We start from the raw sequence: 26,244 nt of genomic DNA on the forward strand, positions 1-26,244 counted from the left end.
TTTGGAAAGGTCACAAATACTTGGAGACTAAAGAACATCCTACTACGGAATGAATGGGCTAACCAAGAAGTTAAAGAAGAAATTAAAAAGTACATGGAAACCAATGAAAATGATGACACCCCAACCCAAAACCTCTGGGAGGCAGCAAACACGGTCATAAGAGGAAAGTATATAGCAATCCTGGCCTTGCTAAAGAAGGAAGAAAGGTCTCAGATACACAACCTAACCATAAACCTTAAAGAGCTGGAAAAAGAACAGCAAATAAAACCCAAAATCAGCTGAAGACAGAAATAATAAAGATTAGAGCAGAAATCAATGCTATCCAAACCAAACCAATCAAACAAACAAACAAACAAACAAACAAAAAAACAATAGAACAGATCAAAGAAAACAGAAGCCGGATCTTTGAAAGAATTAACAAAATGGATAAACCACTAGCCAGTTTGATCAATAAGAAAAAGGAAATGACCCAAATAAATAAAATCAAGAATAAAAGAGGAGAGATCAAAACCAACACAGCAGAAAAAAAAAACACATTAATAAGAGAATATTATGAGCAATTATATGTCAATAAAATTGGCAATCTGGAGGAAATGGACAAATTCCAAGAAACATATACACTACAAAAACTGAAACAGGAAGAAATACAAAATTTGAACAGACCCATATCCAGTAAAGAAATCGAATTGGTAATCAAAAATCTCCCAAAACACAAGAGTCCAGGGCCAGATGGCTTTCCCGGGGAATTCTACCAAACATTTAAGGAAGAGTTAACACCTATTCTCTTGAAGCTGTTCCAAAAAATAGAAATGGAAGGAAAACTTCCAAACTCTTTCTATGAAGCCAGCATTACCTTGATTCCAAAACCAGACAAAGACCCCACTAAAAAGGAGAACTATAGACCAATTTCCCTGATGAACATGGATGCAAAAATCGTCAACAAGACATTAGCCAACAGGATCCAATACATTAAAAAAAATATATTCACCAAAACTAAGTGGGACTTATACCTGGATGCAGGGCTGGTTCAGTATCTACAAAACTATCAATGTGATTACCACATCAATAAAAGAAAGGACAGGAACCACACGATCCTCTCAACAGATGCAGAGAAAGCATTTGACAAAATACAGCATCCTTTCTTGATAAATACCCTTAAGTAAGTAGGGATAGAAGGATCATATCTCGAGATCATAAAAGCCATATATGAAAGACCCAATGCTAATATCCTCCTCAATGGGGAAAAACTGAGAGCTTTCCCCCTAAGGTCAGGAACAAGACAGGGGTGTCCACTTTTGTCACTGTTATTCAACATAATATTGGAAGTCTTAGCCTCAGCAATCAGACAACACAAGGAAATAAAAGGCATCCAAATTGGCCAGGAGGAGGTCAAACTTTCACTCTTCGCAGATGACATGATACTCTATATGGAACACCCAAAAGATTCCACCAAAAACCTGCTAGAACTGATCGATGAATCCAGCAAAGTGACAGGATATAAAATCAGCGCACAGAAATCGGTTTCATTCCTATACACCAACAATGAAGCAACAGAAAAACAAATCAAGGAATGGATCCCATTTACAGTTGCACAAAAAACTGTAAAATACCTAGGAATAAATCTAACCAAAGAGGTGAAACATCTATACACTGACAACTATAGAAAGCTTATGAAAGAAATTGAAGACACCAAAAAATGGAAAAAGATTCCATGCTCCTGGATAGGAAGAACAAATATTGTTAAAATTCAATACTACCCAAAGCAATCTACATATTCAATGCAATCCCTATCAAAGTAATACCAGCATTCTTCACAGAGCTAGAACAAACAATCCTAAAATTTGTATGGAACCAGAAAAGACCCCGAATAGCCAAAGCAATCATGAAAAAGAAAATCAAAGCAGGAGGCATCACAGTTCCAGACTTCAAGCTATACTACAAAGCTGTAATCATCCAGACAGTATGGTACTGGCACAAGAACAGACATTCAGATCAATGCAATACAATACAGAACCCAGAAACGGACCCACAAACATATGGCCAACTAATCTTTGACAAAGCAGAAAAGACTATTCAATGGAATAAAGACAGTCTCTTCAGTAAGTGGTGCTGCGAGATCTGGACAGTGACATGCAGAAAAATGAACCTGGGCCACTTTCTTACACTATACACAAAAATAAACTCAAAATGGATGAACGACCTAAATGTAAGATGGGAAACCATAAAACTCTCGAGGAGAAAGCAGGAAAAAACCTCTTTGACCTCGGTTGCCACAACTTCTTACTCAACACGTCTCCAGGGGCAAGGGAAACAAAAGCAAAAATGAACTACTGGAACCTCGTTAACATAAAAATCTTCTGCACAGTGAAGGAAGCAATCAGCAAAACTGAAAGGCAACCAATGGAATGGGAGAAGATATTTGGAAATGACATATCAAATGAAGGGTTAGTATTCAAAATGTATAAAGAACTTATCAAACTCAACACCCAAGAAACAAAGAATCCAGTGAAGAAATGGGCAAAAGACATGAATAGACACTTCTCCAAAGAAGATATCCAGATGGCGAACAGACACATGAAAAAATGCTCAACATCACTCATCATCAGGAAAATACATATCAAAACCACAATGAGATACCACCTCACACCTGTCAATTGGCTAACATTAACAATTCAGGCAACAATAGATGTTGGCAAGGATGCAGAGAAAGAGGATCTTTTACATTGCTGGTGGGAATACATACTGGTGCAGCCCCTCTGGAAAACAGCATGGAGGGTCCTCAAAAAGTTAATAGAACTACCCTATGACCCCATAATTGTACCCCTAGGTATTTATCCAAGTGTGCTGTTTCAAAGGGGCACATGCACCCCAATGTTTATAGCAGTGATACTGACAATAGTCAAAGTATGGAAAGAGCCCAAATGTCCATAAACTGATGAATGGATAAAGAAATGTGGTATACATATACAATGGAGTATTACTCGGCAATCAAAAAGAATGAAATCTTGCCATTCGCTAGTATGTGGGTTGAACTAGAGGGTATTATGCTAAGCGAAATTAGTCAGTCAGAGAAAGACAAATGTCATATGACTTCACTCATATGAGGACTTTAAGATACAAAACAGGTGAACATAAGGGAAGGGAAGCAAAAATTATATAAAAACAGGGTAGCGGACAAACCCTATGAGACTCTTAAATATGGAGAACAAACAGAGGTTTACTGGAGGGGTTGTGGGAGGGGTTATGGGCTAAATGGGTGAGGGGCATTAAGGAATCTACTCCTGAAATCATTGCTGCACTATATGCTAACTAACTTGGATATAAATTAAAAATATAATTAAATAAAAATTTTAAAAAAAGAAAATGAGAAGAGAACTCATGGAATGGGAGAAAATATGTGCAGATCATTAATCTGAAAAGGACAGAGTATTTTGAATTTACAAAGAAATCTTACAATTCAGTAACAAAAGAAAACCTAATTTAAAAATGGGCAAAGAACTTAAATAGCCATTTATTTTAAAAAGATACACAGGCGTCCAACAAGCATAGGAAAATATTCTCATCATCACTGATTATCAGAGAAATGCAAATCAATATCATGAGATACCACTTTATACCCACTATTATGGTTATATATAAAAAGAGAGAATGAGGTAAGGATGAGAAGAAATCAGAATCCTCCTTTATTACTTGTAAGAATGCAAAATTGTGGAAAATAATTTGGAGGCTTCCTCAAAAATTAAATATAGATTTAACACACATCCCAGCAATTTCCACCCTTCTCTCTGGTATTTACTCAACAGAATGGAAAACAAGTATTCAAATAAATCTTGTACACAAATGTTTATAGCAGCACTATTTAGAATGGACAAAAGGTAGAAATAACCCAAATGTCCATCAACAGATGAATGGATAAACTATGGCATATATACACAATTGCATTATTATTCAACCAGTAAAAGTAATGAGGTACTGTTACATACTACAACGTGGTTGAGTCTCAAAAACATTATGGTAACTGCAAGAAATGAGACACAAAAGGCCACATATTGTATGATTCCATATATGTGAAACATTCAGAATAGGTAAATCCATAAAGACAGAACACAGATTAGTGGTTGGTAGGGACTAGGGGGAGGAGAGAAGGGGGAGTGACTGTTTAATGCCTATGAAGTATCCTTTTGTGGTGATGAAAATGTTTTGGAACTAGATATTAGTGATGGTTGTGCAACATTGTGAATGTACTAAATGTACACTTTAAGATGGTTAATTTTATGTTATATGAATTTTACCTACAAAATGGATCCTGTTACTTTTCTCACTGTCTAAAAGTCTAAGCTTATTTTCCTGAGCCAAGCAGAATCCCTTATATCCTCATTCATAATAGTAATAACAGATTACTATTTAATGAGCCCTTATAATGTGCTGTCAACTGGAATACATGCTTTATGTGCATATTATTTTTTTCAAGTTTTTATTTAAAGTCCAGTTAGTTAACATACAATGTAATATGTATATAAAATATAGTTATTCACCACTTACATACAATACCCAGTGCCCAACACTAGTGCCCTCCTTAGCACTCATCACCCATTTAACCCATTCCCCTACCCACCACTCCTCAGTTTATTCTCCACAGTTAAAAGTCTGTTTCTTGGTTTGCCTCTCTCTCTTTTCCCCCATGTTCATTTGTTTTGTTTCTTAAATTCCATATATGAATGAAATCATATAGTATGTGTCTTTTTCTGACATATTTCACTTAGCATAATACTCTCTAGCTCCACCCATGTCTGCACATGGCAAGATTTCATTCTTTTTGATGGTTGAATTATATTCCATTGAACATATATATACCACTTCTTTATCCGCTCATTAGTCGATAGATATTTGGACTCTTTCCATAGTTTGGCTATTGCTGATAATGCTGCTATAAACATCAGGGTGCATTTTTGTATCCTTTGGGTAAATACCTAGTAGTGCAATTACTAGATCGTAGGCTAGTTCTATTTTTAACTTTTTGAGGAACTTCCATACTATTTTCCACAGTGGCTGCACCAGTTGGCATTCCCACCAACAGGGTAAGAGGGTTCCTCTTTCTCAGCATCCTCGCCAAAACCTGTGGTTTCCTGTGTTGCTTAATTTTAGCCATACTGACAGGTGTGAGGTGATATCTTATTGTAGTTTTGCTTTGTATCTCCCTAATGATGAGTAACGTTGAACGTCTTTTCATATGCCTGCTAGCATTTTTCACAGAGCTAGAACAAACAATCCTGAAATTTGTATGGAACCACAAAAGACCCCAATAGCCAAAGCAATCTTGAAAAAGAAAAGCAAAACAGAAGGCATCACAATTCCAGACTTCAAGTTATATTACAAAGCTGTAGTGATCAAGACAATATGGTACTGGCATAAAAATAGACACATAGGTCAATGGAACAGAATAGAAAACCCATGGACCCACAACTATATGGCCAACTCATCTTTGACAAAGCAGGAAAGAATATCCAATGGAAAAAAAGACGGTCTCCTCAACAAAGGGTGCTGGGAAAACCGGACAGCAATATGCAGAAGAATAAAACTGGACCATTTTCTTATGGCATACACAAAATGAATTCAAAATGGATCAAATCCTACATGTGAGACAGGAAACCATCAAAATCCTAGAGGAGGACACAGGCGGCAACCTCTTTGACATTGGCCATAGCAACTTCTTACTAGATATATCTCCTGAGGCAAAGGAAACAAAAGCACAAATAAACTATTGAAGTCCCAATAGTTTATTCTTCATCAAGATAAAAAGCTTCTGCACAGCAAAGGAAAGAATCCACAAAACTAAAATGCAACCTTTGGAATGGGATATTTGCAAATGACATATCTGATAAAGGGTTAGTATCCAAAATATATAAGGACCTTATAAAACTCAACACCCAAAAAACAAATAATCCAGTTAAAAATGGGCAGAAGATATAAATGAACATTTTTTCAATTAAGACATACAGGATACATCATATTATTTAATTTTTTTTTTACATTTTATTTATTTGTGATAGAGAGACAGAGCACAAGAGGGGGGTTGGCGGGCAGAGAGAGACGGAGACACAGAATCTGAAGCAGGCTCTAGGCTCCAAGCTGTCAGCACAGAGTCCAACACAGGGCTCAAACTCACAGACCGTGAGATCATGACCTGAGCTGAAGTCAGACACTTAACTGACTGAGCCACCCAGGTACCCCAAAGCTTGCTGTCTGGATACATCATATTATTTAAATCTCACAACAACAATGCTATAAATGGCATATAGTAGGTGCTAAGCAAGTATCTGTGGTATGAATAAACAACCCTATAAGCAAGGTGCCATGTGAGGCAACTGTGGTTGAGAAAGATTAGGTAACCTGCCTCAGGTCTCCTAGTTAGTAAGTGGCAGAATTCAAGCTTGTTAGACAAAATTACAAGACAAAATACCACTTTTGGCTTCAGTTCTAACCTGAAATTACAATAAAGACATCAGGTTCTATTTCTAGAAAGAAGTTAGGTCCTTAATATTACTTTTTGAGTCATATTGAAATTCAAATCTGGTAATTAGGTTGTTTTCTTTGGTTTCAGGCATCTTTGGCATCCAATTCTCCATTATATACTAAACATTTCACTTTGGGAAGATTTGATTTACCCTCTCTGAAACAAAGTTTTCAGGAGATTGTAAAATGAAGATGATAGAATGAAGGTGGAGCCAGAATTGGAAGTCAAGGCTACCTTACTCTCCTGGTTTTTAAATAATGGTAACTGATACAAAATGTTAAGAAAACACTGTGCAGGCCAAATAAAATACATCTGCAGGGTGCATTTGGCCTGTTAGTCACATGTTTTGACCTCTGTATTAGTTGAGAGAAGGCAGAGAGTTAAGACATCATGGTGGTTGAAGCATGGACTGTAGAACCATACTGCCTGGGTTGCCATCCAAGTGTGGTCATTTCCTAGCTCTATGATCTTAGACAACTTTCTTAATATGTCTGTGCCTCAGTTTTCTTGTCTTTAAAATGGGCATAATGAGTATGTACCTTATAAGGTTTTTATGAGGATTAATTTGTGTGTATGTGTGTCTTTTAAAACAGTGCATATAACAAGTGCTCTGCAAATATGCTAAATTAAACAAAGTAAATAAGCTCTAAGTTACCTTTGATTATTTTCACTAATTGTAACTTGGTCTTTGCCTCAGTTTGCACATCTGTAAAATGGGGACAATAAGGGTACCTCCTTTGTATGGTTATTGTGAGGATTAACTGATTTAATATAGACAGTTAATATATCTACAGTACTTAGAATATTGCCTAAAACAGATTAAGCACTATGTAAATGTTAGCCATTATCATTATTAATTTTTAAAATGATTGCTTGGCAAAGCTCATGTAAGTCAGTACTGCAAAATTCCAAAATATATTTAACAATATTTATTTACAACAACTAGGCATTGATCTTAGGAGCAAAGTCCATAGTATAATAACGGAGCTGCACTTTTTTTAAGTTTATATATTTATTTTGAGAGAGACAGAACATGATCCTGTGAGCAGGGGAGGGGCAGAGAGAGAGAGAGAATCCCAAGCAGGCTCCACACTGTCAGCACAGAGCCCAACATAGGACTCAATCACATGAACTGTGAGATCATGACCTGAGCCAAAATCAAGCGTTGGAGGCTCAAGTGACTGAGCTACCCAGGTGCCTCTGGAGTTGAACTTTTAACCCTTCAATCAATCATTCAAGAAAGCAAAATGGCAAATAGTCTGAGAATAGAAAAACTTCCCAATCATTGCACAGCCCACTTAATACTACTTCATAAAGCTGAGGTTTATTGTTGAGAGAAAGGTTGAGATAAAATGAAAAACAGCCTAAACTTGCATTTATAAAGGCAACTAATTGAATTTATTCTTAACATCTCTCTACATTTTCCATAATAAATCTAGGAAGAAGAAGTGAAAAATTCAAGCTCGCATGCACAGTTAATTAGAAGAAAGTTCTATATTGGGAAACAGAGTTATCTCTTGGGTCCCTACTTAATCCCCATCTACCTGGAATACACTATTGCTTTGTCAGGTATGTAAGGAAGGAAGTTGTAAGTAGGGTCAGGTCCTGGGGTTGAACAAATCAGCACCCCATCTTTAAGAATCTGGTATAAATAAAGGAATCTTGAAAGGACTTGGCAGTGAGTGGATGATCAATGGGACAAATAAGAGTCCTAGTGTGAAGGGATTAGAAGTATGCTGGATCCTCACACTGAATGATTAGGGATTGCAGGACATAAGTTTAAAGGTTCTAGAAGTGGGATTTCTCATACTGAAGTGACAATAACTATTAGTGAATCTCCTTTGAGAAGAGAAGGAAATTCTTCAATGTGAGAGGACAGAGGCAAGGGGAGATCTCACTCTAAGAAAAACAGAAGCTCTGTTGTTAGGAGACAGAATATAATATGAAAACTCCATTGTGAATTGATAAGAACACTATAAAATCATTAGGGATAAGGATAGGTGACTTGGGTAATACAATTTGGGAACATACAGGTTAGGATGTTGGGGTTTGTGTCTGGAAATATGTAATTCTGAGCTTGAAAGCATAAAATATGCTGTGGGGACCATTTGATAGCTAAAAAGGGAATGAAATGCTCCCTAATGTGACAGGATAGGGTACAAGAGGACTCTCTAGATTTACAAAAGGGGTGGTCTAATGAGACGGGACAAGAAATGAGGCTCTCATTGGACTGAGAAGGAAATATTACAAATCCCAGTGGGAAAGGATGGTGTTTTCCTAGGTTGAGAAGACAGGGGACAAGGAACCCTACACGGAAGTAAGATAAAATAATAATAATAATAAAACCCTAGAGAAAGAGGATGACAAAATGTAGGGCTATCAACGAAAGAAGACTGCAGCAGGTGGGGAGTAGGTTTCAAAAAATATAACAAGGCAGGATTATCATTAGAAAAGTAGCAGCCCTTGGGGGGTGCCTGAGTGGCTCAGTTGGTTAAGCCTTGAACTCCGGATTTCAGCTCAGGTCATGATCCCACAGTTTGTGAGTTGGAGCCCCACGTGGGGCTCTGCATTGACCGTGCAGAGCCTGCTTAGGATTCTCTCTCTCCCTCTCTCTCAACCCCTCCCCCACTCCCTATCTCTATCAGAATAAATAAATAAACTTTAAAACAAAAGAAAAGTAGTGGCCCTTTGAAGGGGTTTGTGGAAAACCTTGTGGGAGGGTAAAAAGGACACTACTGTGAGAAGAGAGTGGACAAGGCATGACCATATTGTGACAAAAGCAGGGTGCCTAGTATGAAGGGTCAGAAAATAATATGGGAACCCTAATGGAAAGTAGTGAATGCTCCTCAAAGGAGGAAAGCAGAAGAATAAGGGGAACCCCAGTGTGATAAAATCAGGGGCTCTAAATGAGGGGACAGGGCAAGATATATTGTAGGACTCCCATTCTATTGGAGAAGATGATAAAACGGTAAAGCCCATAGGGAAAGAGAATAAAGGGCCCATTTTCACTGTGTGAAAACGGGACACCCAGTGGAATAAAACAAGGCATATGGTGGGGCCCTAAGTGGGAGAAGATGTGAGGTACTTCAGCCAGTGTGAGAGGATCACAGAAAAAGGATGAATTCCAGTGTTGGAAAAAAGAGAGCTTATAAGAGAGTACAGGAAATATTTTGGGATTCCTAGTAGAAAGGAGTGTGAAAATGTGGGGCTCCTAGTTGTATGTATTGGTAGGATTCATAGTGTAAGCAGTTTACCGAGATGGGGTGTGTTGTTTCCTCAATTCTGTAGGGTAGGAGCCCCCCGGAATGAGAACACTAGGCACAAGCAGTTGTCCTGTATGAGAAACGGGGGCTCTAGTGGAAAGAGCCAGTACATTCTTGTGAGTAAGGCTAGGGAATAACGTAAGAAACCCTAGGTAAGAAGCGATGGCGACACGGTAGGACCCTCGTGGGAAGGTGCAAGAAATATTGTGGGAAGCTAGAGGTTGAAGACGAGGAGGTCTCCAGAGAGCTAAAAACAAACAGCACGCTCCCCTAAACAAACAAACAAAAAAAATCCCGCAGTGTGAGGGATAAGAACACAGGGGAAGGGGACACCAGTGTGAAGGGTACGACAGACAAGCTGAAGTATAATTTCCCCACCTTAGGTGCCCAGCTCCACTTACCTAGGCAGAGTTCAAAGACATAGGCATAGTAGGACCAAAGCACAACGAGGACGATAACAAGCACAGGCACCCAGGAAAGTACTCGGCGGCAGCACCGCAGCCCCCAGGACAGAGCCATCTTCCAGCCGCGCCTCATCTTTGGATCGAAGATCGACCAAGCAGGCCTGCTGGTGCTGGGTTGGAACTGCTGGGCTGGCAGCTAGGAGGAGGGAAGGCGCGCTGTGCGGCGCTCCACTGCGTAGCCTGGCGGGAACTGTCTCCCCGAGCCGGTCGATACCACCTGTAAGGCTGCAGGGCAGAGTGCTCCCTGCCTGGCACAATAGGCATGAGTCACGGCAAGGAGGAACTGACAACCCTGGAGCGGAAGGTGATCCGCCTGGCAGTCGAGCAGTCGAGGCTAGGCAAGTTCTGAGGAAATGCAGTCCCTCCCCTTTCCTCTTTTTCCACCCCCTAGCTATATACAGCTCTAGATGCAGACCTAGACCTCTGCAAAACAATAAAGCGGAAGAAATTTGGGTCTGCCCATGTGCTCTAACTGCACTGCGTCCTCCCCTCATCTCCTTTCTGATCTTTATGTTTTTCTGTCTCTCTTTGTTTCCCCCGTCAACACATACACGCAGTGCGAAAGATACCAGCCACAGCATCTTAAGACTTAAAGGTTATCCAACCCCATCCTCCCACTGCTGCTTCAACAATGTGCTTAACGCGTAGTGCTGCAATCACTGCTTAGGTAAGTCCGTTCACAGAACGCTCCCCCCTTCCTTCTCTTCTTCCCTTACCCCTTCGTCCATTTTCGGAATAAATAAACATATTGGTACAGAAAAACAAAGAAGGAGACGTTAATTCTGTGAGGGGTCAGGGAAAGATACAAAGGTAATAATGTTTAAACTGAGCTTTAATAAATGTTTGCTAGGCAGAGGAGAGGGGACGGATCTTTCAGACAGAGGAAACAGAGTCGGCAAAGGCATAGAGTAATAAAAATCCAAAAGTGTTCAAGGAACAACTAATATGGTGTGAAGAGGAGAGGCAGGGACTGAGACTGGGAATATAGGCTGAGGGAACAGTGTGAAGGTCTTTATATGCCCCATCAGGGTGTGTGGACGTAATCTTGTAAAACAGATTACTATGAACGGTCATTAAAGGTTTTGAGACAATGGAATGACATTATCAGAGATTTTTCTAAAAGAACTAGCAGGATTTGGGAGAGGAGAGTGGCCTGGAAGCGGACCAATTAGGAGATAATTTAATTCAACAAATGTTTTTGGAATGATTGCTTTGTGTTAGGTCAACTTTGGTATAAAAAGAACACTGAAACAGGAAGCCTGTCCCCATGAAGCTCATGTTCTCGTCAGGGGAATAGGTGTTCAATGACACAAGTACAATAATGGAAGTATAGTAAGATACTGACATTTATGGTTTTGAAACTCACTGTTTAATGATTCCTAAATGTCTATGACATGGAGAAACTTGTGATTTTGCTATGACTCACGTTTTATTCAAATTCTGTATTGGAAACAAGGATTTCAACAGAGTTGTGCTTTGTTCTTTATTCATAGTTATGTATGCAGTAATTCCTGAAGCGTTAACAGCTTTTGTTCTTTTTAGATTAAGTTAACTTCATGGTTGATATTACTAAATTAATGATGCAATGAAACACAGACTTATTTCACTTGCAACATTTATTTTAGTAGCCCAATTAATTATTTGAGTCCTAAGTTTCAGACACAGATACTTAATTTTTTTCCAGCATTACTGAGATATCATTGGCAGATAAAAATTGTATATATTTAAGGTATATAATGTGATCATTTGATAGGTATATACATTATGAAATGGTTATGGCAATCAAGCTAATTAACACTTCTATTATCTCACATAGTTACCATTTTTTGACAAATATTTTTATTGAGATATATTTTACATACAACATTGTATAAATTTAAGGTGTACATTTTTAAAGTTTTTGTTTAAAATCCAGTTAGTTAACATACAATGTGATATTAGTTTTAAGTATAGAATATAGTGATTCAACACTTCCATGTAACACCTGGTGCTCATCACAACAAGTGCACTCCTTAGTCCCCATCACCTATTTAATCAATTTCCTTGTCCAATGGGTAACCGTCAGTTTGTTCTCTATAGTTAAAAGTCTGTTTCTTGGTTTGCCTCACTCTCTCTTTTTTCCTTTGCTTGTTTGTTTCTTAAATTCCACATATGAGTGAAATTGTAGGGTATTTGTCATTTTCTGATGGACTTATTTTCCTTTGCATAACACCCTCTAGTTCCATTCATATCGTTGCAAATGGCAAGATTTCGTTCTTGTTATGTCTGAGTAATATTCCATAGTATATATATGCCACTTCTTTACTCATCTATCAATGGACACTTGGGATCTTTCCATAATTTGGTTATTGTTGATAATGCTTTTATAAACATGAGGGTGCATGTGTCCCTTCAAATCTGTATTTTTATACCCTTTCAGTAAATACCTAGTAGTACAGTTGCTGTATCTTAGAGTATTTCTATTTTTAACTTTTTGAGGAACCTCCATACTGTTTTCCAGAATGGCTGTACCAGTTGGCATTCACACCAGGAAGGCAAGAGAGTTCCCCTTTCTCCATAGACTCACCAACACCTGTTTCTTGTGTTGTTGATTTTAGCAATTCTGACAAGTGTGAAGTGATATCCCATGTAGTTTTTATTTGCATTTCCCTGATGATCAGTGATGTTGAGCATCTTTCATGTGTCTGTTGGTCATCTGTATGTCTTTTTTTTTGAAAAATGTCTATTCATGTATTCTGCCCAATTTTTAATTGGATTTTTCATTTTTTGGGGCGTTATGTAAGTTCTTTACATATTTTGGATACTTATCCTTTATCAGATATGTCATTACACATATATTCCCCCATTCTATAGGTTGCCTTTTAGTTTTGAGTCCTTGTGGTTGAAGTTTTCTTTGCTATACAGAAGCTTTTTATTTTGATGAAGTCCCGATAGTTTATTTTTGCTTTTGTTTCCCTTGCCTTAGGAGATATATCTAGAAAGAAGTTGATACAGCCAATGTCAAAGAAGTTACTGCCTGTGTTCTCCTCTAGGATTTTTATGGTTTCCTGTCTCACATTTAGGTCTTTAATCCATTTTGAATTTATTTTTTTGTATGGTATAAGAAAGTAGTCCAATTTCATTCTTTCGCATGTTGCTGTCCAGTTTTCCAACACCCTTTGAAGAGACTGTCTTTTTACCATTGGATATTCTTTTCTGCTTTGTTGAAGATTAGCTGACCATAATGTTGTAGGTTCATTTCTGGGTTTGTTATTCTGTTCTATTGATCTATGTATCTATTTTTGTGCCAGTAGAATACCATTTTGATTAGTATCATAATATAACTTGAAATTTGGAATTGTAATACCTCCAGTTTTGTTTTTCTTTTTCAAAATTGCTTTCACTATTGGATTCCTTTGTTTGGACTATCCACTATTTGGATTGTTTGTTCTAGCTCTGTGAAAAATGCTGGTGGTATTTTGATAGGATTGCATTAAGTGTGTAGATTGTTTTGAGTAGTATACACATTTTAACAATTTTTGTTCTTCTAATCCATGAGCATGGGATGTTTTTCCATTTCTTTGTGTCATCTTCAACTTCCTTCATCACTGTTTTCTAGTTTTCAGGATGTAGGTCTTTCACCTCTTTTGTTAGATGTATTCCTAGGTATCTGATTGTTTTTGTACAATTGTAAATGGGATCAATTCTGTAATTTCTCTTTCTGCTGCTTCATTATTGGTATATAGAAATGCAGCAGATTTCTGTATGTTGATTTTGTATCCTGCTATTTTACTGAATTCATGTATGAGTTCTAACAGTTGTTGATGTAATCTTTCAGGTTTTCTATATAGAGTATCACGTCGTCTGCATAGAGTGACAATTTGACTGCTTCCTTGCTTATTTGGATGCCTTTTGTTTCTTTTTGTTTCCTGATTGCTGTGCTTAGGATTTCCAGTACTCTGTCATATAACAGTGGTAGGAGTGGACATCCCTGTCTTCTTCCTGACTGTGAAGGAAAAGCTCTCAGTTGTTCCCCATTGAGTATGATGTGAGCTGTGGGTTTTTCATAAATGGCCTTTAGTATGTTGAGGTGTGTTCCCTCTTAACCTACTTTGTTGAGGGTTTTCCTCATGAATGGATATTGTACTTTGTCAAATCCTTTAATACATCTATGGAAATAATCATGTTTTTTCTCCTTTCTTTTATTAATGTGGTGTATCATGTTGATTTGAAAATATTGAACCACACTATCATCCTAGGAATAAATCCCACTGGATAGTAGTGAATGATTTTTAAAAAAAATTTTTTTCAACGTTTATTTATTGGGACAGAGAGAGACAGAGCATGAACGGGGGAGGGGCAGAGAGAGAGGGAGACACAGAATCGGAAACAGGCTTCAGGCTCTGAGCCATCAGCCCAGAGCCCGACATGGGGCTAGAACTCACGGACCGTGAGATCGTGACCTGGCTGAAGTCGGACGCTTAACCGACTGCGCCACCCAGGCGCCCCGTGAATGATTTTTTAAATGTGTTGTTGGGTTGGCTTTGATAGTATTTTATTGAGAGTTTTTGCATCCATGTTCTTCAGGGATATTGGCCTGTAGTTATCTTTTTAGTAGTGTCTCCATCTGGTTTTGGAGTGAGGGTAATGCTGGCCTCATACAATGAATTTGGAATTTTTCCTTACTTTTCTATTTTTTTTTGGAATAGTTTGAGAAGAATAGGTATTAACTTTTCTTTGAACATTTGGTAGAATTTGCCTGTGAAACAATCCGGTCTTGGCCTTTTGTTTGTAGGGAGTTTGTGATTACTGATTCAATTTCTTTGCTGGTTATCAATCCGTTCAAGTTTTCTATTTCTTCCTGTTTTAGTTTTGGTAGTTTATATGTTTCTAGGAATTTGTCCATTTTTTCCATGTTGTCCAAATTGTTGGCATGTAGTTTTTCATAATATTCTCTCTTATAATTGTTTGTATTTCTGTGATGTTGATTGTTCTTTCTCCTCTCTCATTTGTGATTTTGTTTATTTGGATCCCTTCTCTTTGCATTTTTAAATGTCTGGCTGGAGGTTTATCAATTTTATTAATTTTTCAAAGGTTCAGCTCCTGGATTCATTGATCTGTTATGTTGTTGTTGTCTTTTTATATCATTTATTTCTGCTCTAATCTTTATTACTTCCTTCCTTCTGCTGGCTTTAAGCTTTGTTTTGGTTGTTTATTTGAGATTTTTCTTGCTTCCTGAATTAGGCCTATATTGCTATTACTTCCCTCTAGGGACTGCTTTTGCTCCATCCCAAAGATTTGGGCCATTGTGTTTTCATTTTCATATTTTTCCAGGTATTTTTTTTTGTTTCTTCTTTATTTCCTGGTTGTCCCATTCATTGTTTAGTAGCATGTTGGTTAACCTCCATGTATTTGTAGTATTGCCAATTTTTTTCTTGTGGTTGACTTCCAGTTTCATAGTGCTGTAGTCACATAAGGTGCATGATAAGACTTCATTCTTTTTGTATTTGTTGAAACCTGATTTGTGAGGTAATATGTGATCTATTTTGGAGAATGTTCCATGTGCACTTGGAAAGAATGTGCATTCTCCTGTTTTAGTCTAGAATGTCCTGAATATATATGTTAAGACCATTTGATCCAGGGTGTCATTCAAACCATTTTTTCTTGTTTATTTTCTTTTTAGATTATCTGTCCATTGATGTAAGTGGGGTGTTAAATTCCTTTATTATTACTTTATAATTCTTTTTTATTACTATATAATCAATGAGTTCCTTTATGTTTGTTATTGTTTTATAAATTTGGGGGCTCCCATGTTGGTTGTATAAATATTTACAATTGTTATATCTTAATTTTAGATTCTCCCCTTTATGAGTGTATAGTGCCTCTCTTTTTCTCTTTTTACAGTCTGTTTTAAAATCTAGTTTGTCTTATATAAGTATTGCTTCCAGCTTTCTTTTGGTATCCATTTGTGTGATAAATGTTTCCCCATCTCCTTCTTGTCAACCTGCAGGTGTCTCTAGGTCTACAATGAGTCTTTTGTAGGCAGCATATAGATGAGTCTTGTTTTTTATCCACTCTGATACCCTATGTCTTTTAATTGGAGTGTTTATAAAGTCCATTTACATTCTAAGTAATTACTGATAGATATGTTTTATTGACACTTTATTATTTGTTTTGTCATTGTTTCTGGATATTTTCTCTGATCTTTTCTTGCCTTTGTCACTTTTGGTCTTTCCACCCAAAAGAGTCCCCTTTAATATTTCTTGCAGGGAAGGCAGCATTCATGGAGAGGGCTCTTTTATCCCCATGGTGATGGTCTCACTAATGCCTTATATTGTTGTCTGAAGCCCAGGGAATATCCTTATGATTGTTGCTTTAAATTCCCCTTCAGGCATGTTACTTATATCTGTTACACTTATATCTCTACCATGGCCTTATCTTATTCTTTCATTTGTCTTTAAAATTTTTTAATGTTTATTTGTTTTTGAGAGAGAGAGAGAGAGAGAGAGAGAGAGAGAGAGAATGAGTGGAGGAGGGTCAGAGAGAGAGGGAGACACAGAATCCAAAGCAGGCTCGAGACTGTGAGCTGTCAGCACAGAGCCCGATGCAAGGCCCATACTCATGAACTGTGAGATAATGACCTGAGCCAAAGCTGGATGCTGAACCACCTGAGCCACCCAGGTGCCCCTTGTTTTTTCATTTGGAATAAATTCCTCTGTCTTGGCATTTTGTCTAAGTATCTGCCAGTGTTAGATAAACGCTGAGAGCACTACTCTGCTCCCGGAGAGAATGGAGGCAAACACCTGGGAGTAGACAGCATAGAAATTGTTATGTCTCCTGCTCCTGAAAGTAATGGCCCTATGAAGAAGAGGTCATATAGTGTGAGGGCCTATGCTTTAGGGAGGGTCTCTGGTGTGTGCTCCTTTCACTCTGCTATTGTGTTTTCTCTGCTCTATCCTTCAGGCCAATGGTCTGGAGAGGGTCTCCTTGCTTTCTGTGTGCAGTGTTTGGTCCCTGACCTGAAAGTGGCAAGTTTTAACTCGATGTGCTCTGGTCTGCTCATGAAATGAGACCCAACACCACTTCCACAAGAACTGATGCTCTGCAGAACTATCTGGTTGAGAGATGTGGTGTGGGTAGGGTTTTGTACTATCTTCTGGGGGAGGGTCCTGTTGCACTGGGACTAAGACAAGCTGGCTGAGAAGGGCAGTCCAGCTAGAATGCAGCAGGGTGGGGCTTGGTGTAAGCAAGTTAGGCAGTCAGTGTTGATGCTGGGTTGCTTCCTGCATGTGGATATGTGTTTATGCTGAGTGGAGAGAGAGAGAAATGTCACCAGCCATTCTTTTCTTCCCAGAGAGCCATCTCCATGAATGCTGCCTCCCTGTGAAGCACTCTAAGAGGAGCAAATAATCTCCCCCCAGTGTGTACCAGGTGTTTTTCAAATTGCTATTTATATGCCATCTACCCCCAGGTGTTTTCCTCCATTCTCTCCGGGAGCAGACTAGTGCTCTCAGGGCTCTGTCACAGCCAAGCCTCCTGACCTTTAAAACTCCAGGCTATAAGCCCTGCTGGTTGTAGAATGCATGAAATTTAGCCTCTCTTAATTTCCAGGCCAATGACCTTGGGGAAATGTTCTCCTTGTTCATTCTCCTGTGTGCTCCTCTCTCTCTTGCCCTTCTCTGTGACCATGGCTCACTTCCCTCCACAGCCCCCAGATCTATTGATCCCGTAAAGCATGTCTCTGCACTTGCTGAATGACCTTCTTTGATATGGCCTCTTTTCTCCCTTTAGTTGTGATGTTTGTTCTGTCAGTCTTTAAGATAATTTCTGGGATATTTAGGATGATTTGATAGTTATCTAGTTGTTTTTGTGGTACAAGGTGAGCCTAGGGTCCTCCTACTCCATTGACATCTTCCTGTACTCTGAAGGTGTATAACATTGATTTGATACATTCCAATTGCAATATGATTGCCATTGCTAACACCTCTATCCTATCACATAATTATAATTTCTTCTAGTGGTGGGAGTGATTAATATCTATTATCTTAGCAAGTTTAATATTTATAATACAGTTTTGTCATCTATAATCACTGTCTTCTGTGTTTGGTTTCCAGGACCTATTTATCTTCTAGCTGCATTTTACTCTCTGCTTTTATAATTTTAGTTTTTTTAATGTTTATTTTTGAGAGAGAGACAGAGAGACAGAGTGCTAGTGGGGGAGGGACAGAGAGAGAGGGAGACACAGAAACCAAAACAGGCTCCAGCTCTGAGCTGTCAGCACAGAACCCACGAACCATGAGATCATAACCTGACCCGAAGTCAGACGCTTAACTGACTGAGCCACCCAGGCACCCCGATTTTAGTTTTTTGAATTCCACATATGAGATATAGTATTTTTCTTTTTGTCTGATTAATCTCATATAACATAATGTCCTCAAGGTCCATCCATGTTTTTACAAATGGCAGGACTTCTTTTTCTCATAGGATAATCCAGTCTTTATCTCTTCATTTATTGACAGGCACTTAGGTTGTTTTCATATCTTGGGTATTATGAATAATGCTGCAACAAACATAAGAGTGCATATGTCTCTTTGGTAAACTATTTTCATTTCCTTTGGTTATATACCCAAAAGTGGGATTGCTGGAGTGCATGGTAGTTCTATTTTTTAATTTTTTGAAGGACCTCCATACTGTTGTTAGTGGCTGAACCAGTTTAAAATCCCACCAACAGTACATAAATGTTCCTTTTTCTTGACATCCTGTCCATAACTTATCTCTTGTCTTCTTAATTGCCAGTCTTACAGGTGTGAGGTGATATCTCATTGTATTTACCATTTTGTGTGTTTGTGTTTATGGTGATAACACTTAAGATCTACACTTTTAGCAAATTTGAAGTATATAATACAGTATTGTTAACTATAGTCATGTTGTACAGTAGATCCCCGTAAGTTATTCATCTTATAACATTGTTTGTACCCTTTCACCAGCATCTCCTTATTCCTTCCTCACAACCTCAGCCCATGGCAACCACCTTTCTACTCTCTACTTCTATGAATTCACCTTTTTTATTCTACATGTAAGTGAGATTATACAGTATTTGTTTAATGTGCCTGGCTTGTTTCACTTTGCTAATGTCCTAAAGATACAACCATGTTGTTGCAAATGGCAGGATTTCTTTGTTTTCATGGTTGAAAAATATTCCATTATATTTTTGTATTCATTCATTCATCGATGGATAACAGGTAGTTTCCATATGTTGAAGACTGTCAGTAATGTGGCAATGAACATACGAGTTTAGATATCTCTCTTTTTTTACTTTAGAGAGAGACAGCATGAGAATGGGAGAGGGGCAGAGGAGAGAGTATGGAGCCCTAGATGGGACTTGATCCCACAACCTGGGATAATGACCTATGTCAAGATCAAGAGTCGGATGCTCAACTGACTGAGCCACCCAGGCATCCCTGGATATCTCTTTGAGGCACAAGTTTCCTTTCCTTTGGATGTATATAAAAAGTGTGATTTCTGCAAAAACAGACACATAGACCAATGGAATAGAATAGAGACTCCAGAACTGGACCCACAAAAGTATTGCCAACTAATCTTTGACAAAGCAGGAAAGAATATACAATGGAAAAAAAGACAGTCTTTTTCACAAATGGTGCTGGGAGAACTGGACAGCAACATGCAGAACAATGAAACTACACCGCTTTCTTACACCATTCACAAAAATAAACTCAAAATAGATGAAGGACCTGAATGTGAGACAGGAAACCATCAAAACCCTAGAGGAGAAATCAGGAAAAAACCTCTCTGACCTCAGCCGCAGAAATTTCTTACTTGACACATCTCCAAAGGCAAGAGAATTAAAAGCAAAAATGAACTATTGGGACCTCATGAAGATAAAAAGCTTCTGCACTGCAAAGGAAACAATCAACAAAACTAAAAGGCAACCAACAGAATGGGAAAAGATATTTGCAAATGACATATCGGACAAAGGGATAGTATCCAAAATCTATAAAGAGCTCACCAAACTCCACACCTGAAAAACAAATAATCCAGTGTGGAAATGGACAGAAAACATGAATAGACACTTCTCTAAAGAAGGCATCCAGATGGCCAACCAACACATGAAAAGATGCTCAACGTCACTTCTCATGAGGGAAATACAAATCAGAACCACACTCAGATACCACCTCACACCAGTCAGAGTGGCTAAAGTGAACAAATCAAGAGACTATAGATGCTGGCGAGGATGTGGAGAAACGGGAACCCTCTTGCACTGTCGGTGGGAATGCAAACTGGTGCAGCCACTCTGGAAAACAGTGTGGAGGTTCCTCAAAAAATTAAAAATAAATCTACCCTATGACCCAGCAACAGCACTGCTAGGTATTTACCCAAGGGATATAGGAGTGCTGATGCATAGGGGCACTTGTACCCCAATGTTTTTTTTTTTTTTACTTGTACCCCAATGTTTATAGCAGCACTTTCAACAATAGCCAAATTATGGAAAGAGCCTAAATGTCCATCAACTGATGAGTGGATAAAGAACTTGTGGTTTATATACACAATGGAATACTACGTGACAATGAGAAAGAATGAAATATGGCCTTTTGTAGCAACGTGGATGGAACTGGAGAGTGTGATGCTAAGTGAAATAAGTCCTACAGAGAAAGACAGTTACCGTATGTTTTCACTTTTATGTGGATCCTGAGAACCGTAACAGAAGACCATGGGGGAGGGGAAGGAAAAAAAGGTTAGAGAGGGAAGGAGGCAAACCATAAGGGACTCTTAAAAACTGAGAATAAACTGAGGGTTGTTGGGTGGTAGGTGAGGGGAAAGTGGGTGATGGTTGATGGGTGATTGGTGAGGGCACCTGTTGGGATGAGTACTGGGTGTTGTATGGAAACCAATTTGACAATAAATTTCATAATAAAGAAAAATAATAAAAAAATAATTAAAAAGTGTGATTTATGGATCACATGGTAGTTATACTGTTAATTTTTTGAGGAATCTTCATACTGTTTTCTGTAATGGCTCTACCTATTTACATCCCCACCAACAGTGCACAAACATTCCCTTTTCTCTACCCTCTTGCCAGCATTTATCTTTTTTAAATGAAAAAAACATTATTTGTAATTGAACTATGGTTGGTATATAATATTTTATTAGTTCAGGTGTACAACATAGTGATTTGATAGTTACATTCATTATGAAATGTTCATCATCATAAGTGCAGTTACCATGTGTCACCATATAAAGTTATTATTACAATATTGGAATGTCAGAAAGACAAATACCATATGATTTCAGTTACATGTGGAATCTAAAACCAAAAGAACAAACAATAACAAAAAGAGTAATAGTCTCATAAATATAGAGAATAAACTGGTGGTTGCTGGTGGGGATAGATAAATGAAACACTTGTTATCTTTTCTTTTTTATATTAGCTACTGTAACATATGTGAGATGATAGCCCAATGTGGTTTTAATTTAAATTTCTTTGATGATTGATTTCCTTGATGTTGAGCACATTTTCTTATACCTGTTGGCCTTTTGTATGTCTTCCTTGGAAAAATTACTATTTAGGTCCTTTGTCCATTTCTTAATTTTTTTTTTTGCTATTGAATTAATTATATAAATTCCTTACATATTTTGGACCCTAATCCCTTATCAGAAGTATTATTTGTGAGTATTTTTACTCCCATTCTGTGGGTTGCTGCTTCATTTTGTTGTTTTCTTTGCTTGCAAGAGCTTTTTAGTTTGATATGATTCCACATGTTTATTTTTTGCCTTTGTTGCATTTGCTTTTGGTGTTATATCCAGAAATTCATTACAAGACCAATGTCTAGGACCATTTTCCTTATATTTTCTTCTAGGAGTTTAACAGTTTAAGATTGTACATTTATGTCTTTAATCTATCTTGAGTTGATTTTTGTGTAAGATGTAAGATAAGGGCCCACATTTAGTCTTTTGCATGTGGATATCCAGATTTCCCAGTGCCATTTATTAAAGAGACTATCTTTTTCCCATTGTGCATTCTTAGCACCCTTGTCAAATATTTGTAGACTATATATGTGTGGGTTTATTTCTGGACTCTCTATTCTGTTACACTGGACTATGTATCTGTTTTTATGCCAGTACCATACTGTTTTGATTACAGAGCTTTTTGATAGAATTTGAAACCAGGAAGTGTGATGCCTCCAGTATGTTCTTCTTGTTCAAGATACCTTTGGCTATCTAGAGTCTCTTATGGTTTCATATGATTTTTTTTATTTTTTCCATTTTAATGAAAATTGCCACTTGCATTTTGATAGATTGCATTTAATCTATACTATACCAAAATGTTCATACTATGCACATTTTAACAGTAGTAAGTCTCCCAACTCATGACCACTGGATATCCTACCATTATTTGTGTCTCCTCCAATTTCTTTCAACAATATCCTACAGTTTTCAGTATATAGATCTTTCATTTCCTCTGTTAAATTTATTTCTAAGCATCTTTTCTTTTTGATGCTATTGTAAATCAGATTGTTTTCTTAACTTCCCTTTCAGATAGTTAATTATTAGCATAGAGAGATGCAACTGATTTTTGTATGTTGAATTTGTATCCTGCAACTTTACTAAATTCATTTCTTTGTTCTTGGTTTTTGGTGGAGTCTTTAGAATTTTCTCTACATAAGACTATGTAATCTGCCAACAATGGCGATTTTACTTCTTCCTTTGGATGTCTTTTATTTCCTTTTCTTGCCTAGTTGCTCTGGTTAGGACTTTACTATTTTTCAGAGAAGTGGTGAAAGTGAGCATCATTGTTGTGTTTCTTAAAGGAGAAGCTTTCAGATTTTCACCATTGAATATGATGTTAGGTGTGGGCTTGTCATATGGCCTTTATTATGTCTAAGAACTTTTTGCTATACCTTATTTATTGAAAGTTTTTTATCATGAAAACATGTTGAATTTTGTCAAATGTCTATTGAGATGGTCATATGGTTTTTATTTTTTATTCTGTTAATGTGGTGTATCACATTTTTTAATTGCACACATTAAACATCCTTGCATCCCAATAATCTCATTTGGTTATAGTATATGATGCTTTTTAAATGCTGTTGAATTTGGTTTGCTAGTATTTTGCTAAGGGCTTTTGCATCCATGTTCATCAAGAATATTGGCCTGTAGTTTTCTTTTCTTTTAGTGTCCTCTTTTGGCCTTGGTTTCAGGGTAATGCTGGCCTTATAAAATGAGTTGGAAGCATTTCCTCCTGTTCAATTTTTGGAGAAGACTTTGAAAGCAATTAGCATTTGTTCTTTTTAAATGTATGATAGAATCTACCAGTGGGGCTACCTGGCTCTGGACTTTTCTTTGTTGACAGATTTTTGATTACTGATTCAAAATCCTTACTCATTACTGGTTTATTCAAATTTTCTATTTCTCTGTGATTCAGTCTTGGTAGGTTGTATTGTCTAGGAATCTATCCATTTCTACTAGGTCCAATTTGTTGGCATGTAACTGTTCATAGTAATCTTTTATGATCCTTCTTATTTCTTGGTATCAGTTGCAATGTATCATTCATTTACAATTTTATTTAAGTCTCTCTTCTTAGTGTAGCTACAAATTTGTCAGTTTTGCTTATCTTTTCAAAAATTCAATTCTTTTTTTTTTTTCACTTGGGTAAATACTGTGTTTACTTTTTTTATTTATTTTTTTATTATATGAAATTTATTGTCAAATTGGTTTCCATACAACACCCAGTGCTCATCCCAAAATAAAAATTCAATTCTTATTTTTGTTATTTTTTGCTGATCTTTTCTATTGTTTATTCAGTTTCTGTTAATTTATATGTGTTCTGATCTTCATTAGATTGTAGTAGTTGTGAGAGTCCAGGAAAGTAGATAAAACATACCATCATAATGATAATGTCTGTTACATCCAATATAGTATTAAAACCTTAGGAAGGAGAAAGCTCCATGTTGAAGTCCAATAAAATCACACTGCATGAAGAGTTTCATGGTCAAGATAGGATATAGTAATGATTTGGGGCTTTCAAGGCTTGTCCTTAGTCTGAGACCACAGTGCCTGGCATATAGTTAGTACTTAATAAATATTTGTTGCTTGAATTAATTTTTCACTTACTATACATATTCAGAGTTTCAAATGGGTTGTGGTGGCCCTTTAGCGTACTGTAGAAGAACCACACACCTGAAGGAGAGGCCACTTCCCTCAAGACTTAGAACACTCTTTGACCATTGATTGGGGTTATCTGTGAGTGGCTAGGTGAATAAGCATCATATGTCAGAGATCCTCAAAACTATCCCCAGGTTTGGCAGTTTGATAGAAAGGCTCACAGGACTCAATATATGGTTTTATTTGTAGTTAAGATTTATTATAATAATACATTAAGGATACACAGCTAGACCATAAAGGAAAAAGACACAGGTGGAATCTGGATAAATCTCTGTGTGGGCTTCCTTATGCTCTTTTCTTCCTATGAGGAGTCACACATAGTGCACTCTTCTCCCATAAAAAAAAAAAAAAAACCCTGCAAAGTATGTTAAATAGTATCTACTATAAATACCCATTAGAGACTAAGTGCCCAAGATTTTTACTGGGGACTAATCACATAAGTATTCTCTTTTTAGCACATACCCAAACTCCAGATTCCCAGAAGGAAAGCAGGTGTTTAGAATTAAACTACATTGCTTGCACAAGTAGTCTAGGCACAGTGAGCCACCCTAATCACCTAATTGTTGACTGGAAATACTTCAAAACCTAAGTTACCAGATGCTAGCCAAGGATCAAACTTATAAGCAGGCTTTTTCTAAGAGTAGCAGTCTCAGGTCTGCTATATTAACTCTTTTTTGCACAGTACCCATCTGCTGTGCTACTACTGACATTGATATCAGGATATTCACAGGCCGTATAATCTTCCAGGACAGCATTCCTCTGCCACCTCTCTGGTGTTTGTGGGCTGTTTTGACTCAAGGGTCATAGGAAAAGGAAAAGTGTCTGTAAAATAAAGTCTGCCTTCCCCAATAGGCATAGACAGTTTTTCTGGTATTTACTGCTCTAAATTGTGATGGGTAGATTAGACCTCCATGAAATTTGGGGATCCTTCAAGGTAGTGTATCCATGTGTTTTTTTCCTCACATTGGGTAGCTGCCTTTATCCACAACTAGCCTTTTTTGAGAATTAGAGGAAGATGAGTTTGCCAGGGCAAATGGATGGATCTGATTAAGCCAATAATATCCAGAAACCCCAGGAACTGCTTGATTCCTTGATTAACTAGAGGGCATCTCAGTGTAGAACTTATGAAATTTTCCTTGGAATCATGTGAATACCTTGGCTCAACATTATTCAAAAACTCCTTCTTCAGGATTTTGAAAGCAAGTTTGACTTAGTAGTGATAGTGCTATACTAGGTCTAAATCAATGGTGTTGTTCACTTTTAATACAGTTATCACTGTGAGTTTACTTTTCCTTGGGAATTTAGGTAAATATATCTTGAATCCTCAATTTCACAACCTGGGCAACTTCAGCGTTCTCCCCATGATTTCTGTGAATGTTCAATCTTATATCCTCATATATGCCTCTTTGCTATTTACAGACAAGAAGGAGATATTAGTGATTGCCTAGGGCTAGGGGTGGGGAGTGGTAGGAGGGGAAATGAGGAGTGACTGCTAATGTGTATGGGGGTTCTTTTTGGGATGATGAAAATGTTCTAAAATTGATTGTGGTATGGTTATACAATGTTGTGAATTTACTAAAAAAAACATTGAATTGTACATTTTAAATAGGTGAGTTATATAGAATATGAATTACATATCAATAAAACTGAAATTAAAAAATAAGGATATATGTAGATTTTTAGACTTGTCAGATTTACCACCAGAAGAGTTGTAGCAGTTTGCCTTCTGACCATCAGTGCCTATTCCCTCAGTCTCACCAACAGAATTCATTATCATATTCTTGCCAGTCTGATATGTGAGAAATGGTGTCTGTGTATTTTTACTTTGTATTTCTTTAATTTT

General features: G+C 37.4%; 1 protein-coding gene and 1 long non-coding RNA gene across 3 annotated transcripts in view; one reads left to right on the top strand and one right to left on the bottom strand.

Moving 5' to 3' along the window:
- Positions 1-10,539, bottom strand: part of ZDHHC15 (zinc finger DHHC-type palmitoyltransferase 15) — a 204,356-nt gene extending 193,817 nt beyond the window's left edge. For both annotated transcript variants that reach the window (XR_006710984.1, XM_045472156.1), the window contains exon 1: positions 10,179-10,539. Coding sequence is in view for 1 of the 2 variants with exons in the window: in XM_045472156.1 (XP_045328112.1) it covers positions 10,179-10,314 (136 nt within the window). In the remaining variant the exon portion in view is untranslated. The remainder of the gene's footprint in view (positions 1-10,178) is intronic.
- A 13-nt stretch (positions 10,540-10,552) lies between these two features.
- The window catches only part of LOC123595020, a 70,548-nt gene continuing 54,856 nt past the window's right edge, over positions 10,553-26,244 (top strand). Inside the window, exon 1 of the long non-coding RNA XR_006710985.1 lies at positions 10,553-10,908. This is a non-coding gene — a long non-coding RNA (uncharacterized LOC123595020). The remainder of the gene's footprint in view (positions 10,909-26,244) is intronic.

The sequence above is a fragment of the Leopardus geoffroyi genome, chromosome X (genome assembly GCF_018350155.1).
Source record: "Leopardus geoffroyi isolate Oge1 chromosome X, O.geoffroyi_Oge1_pat1.0, whole genome shotgun sequence".
Taxonomy (NCBI): Eukaryota; Metazoa; Chordata; class Mammalia; order Carnivora; family Felidae; genus Leopardus; species Leopardus geoffroyi.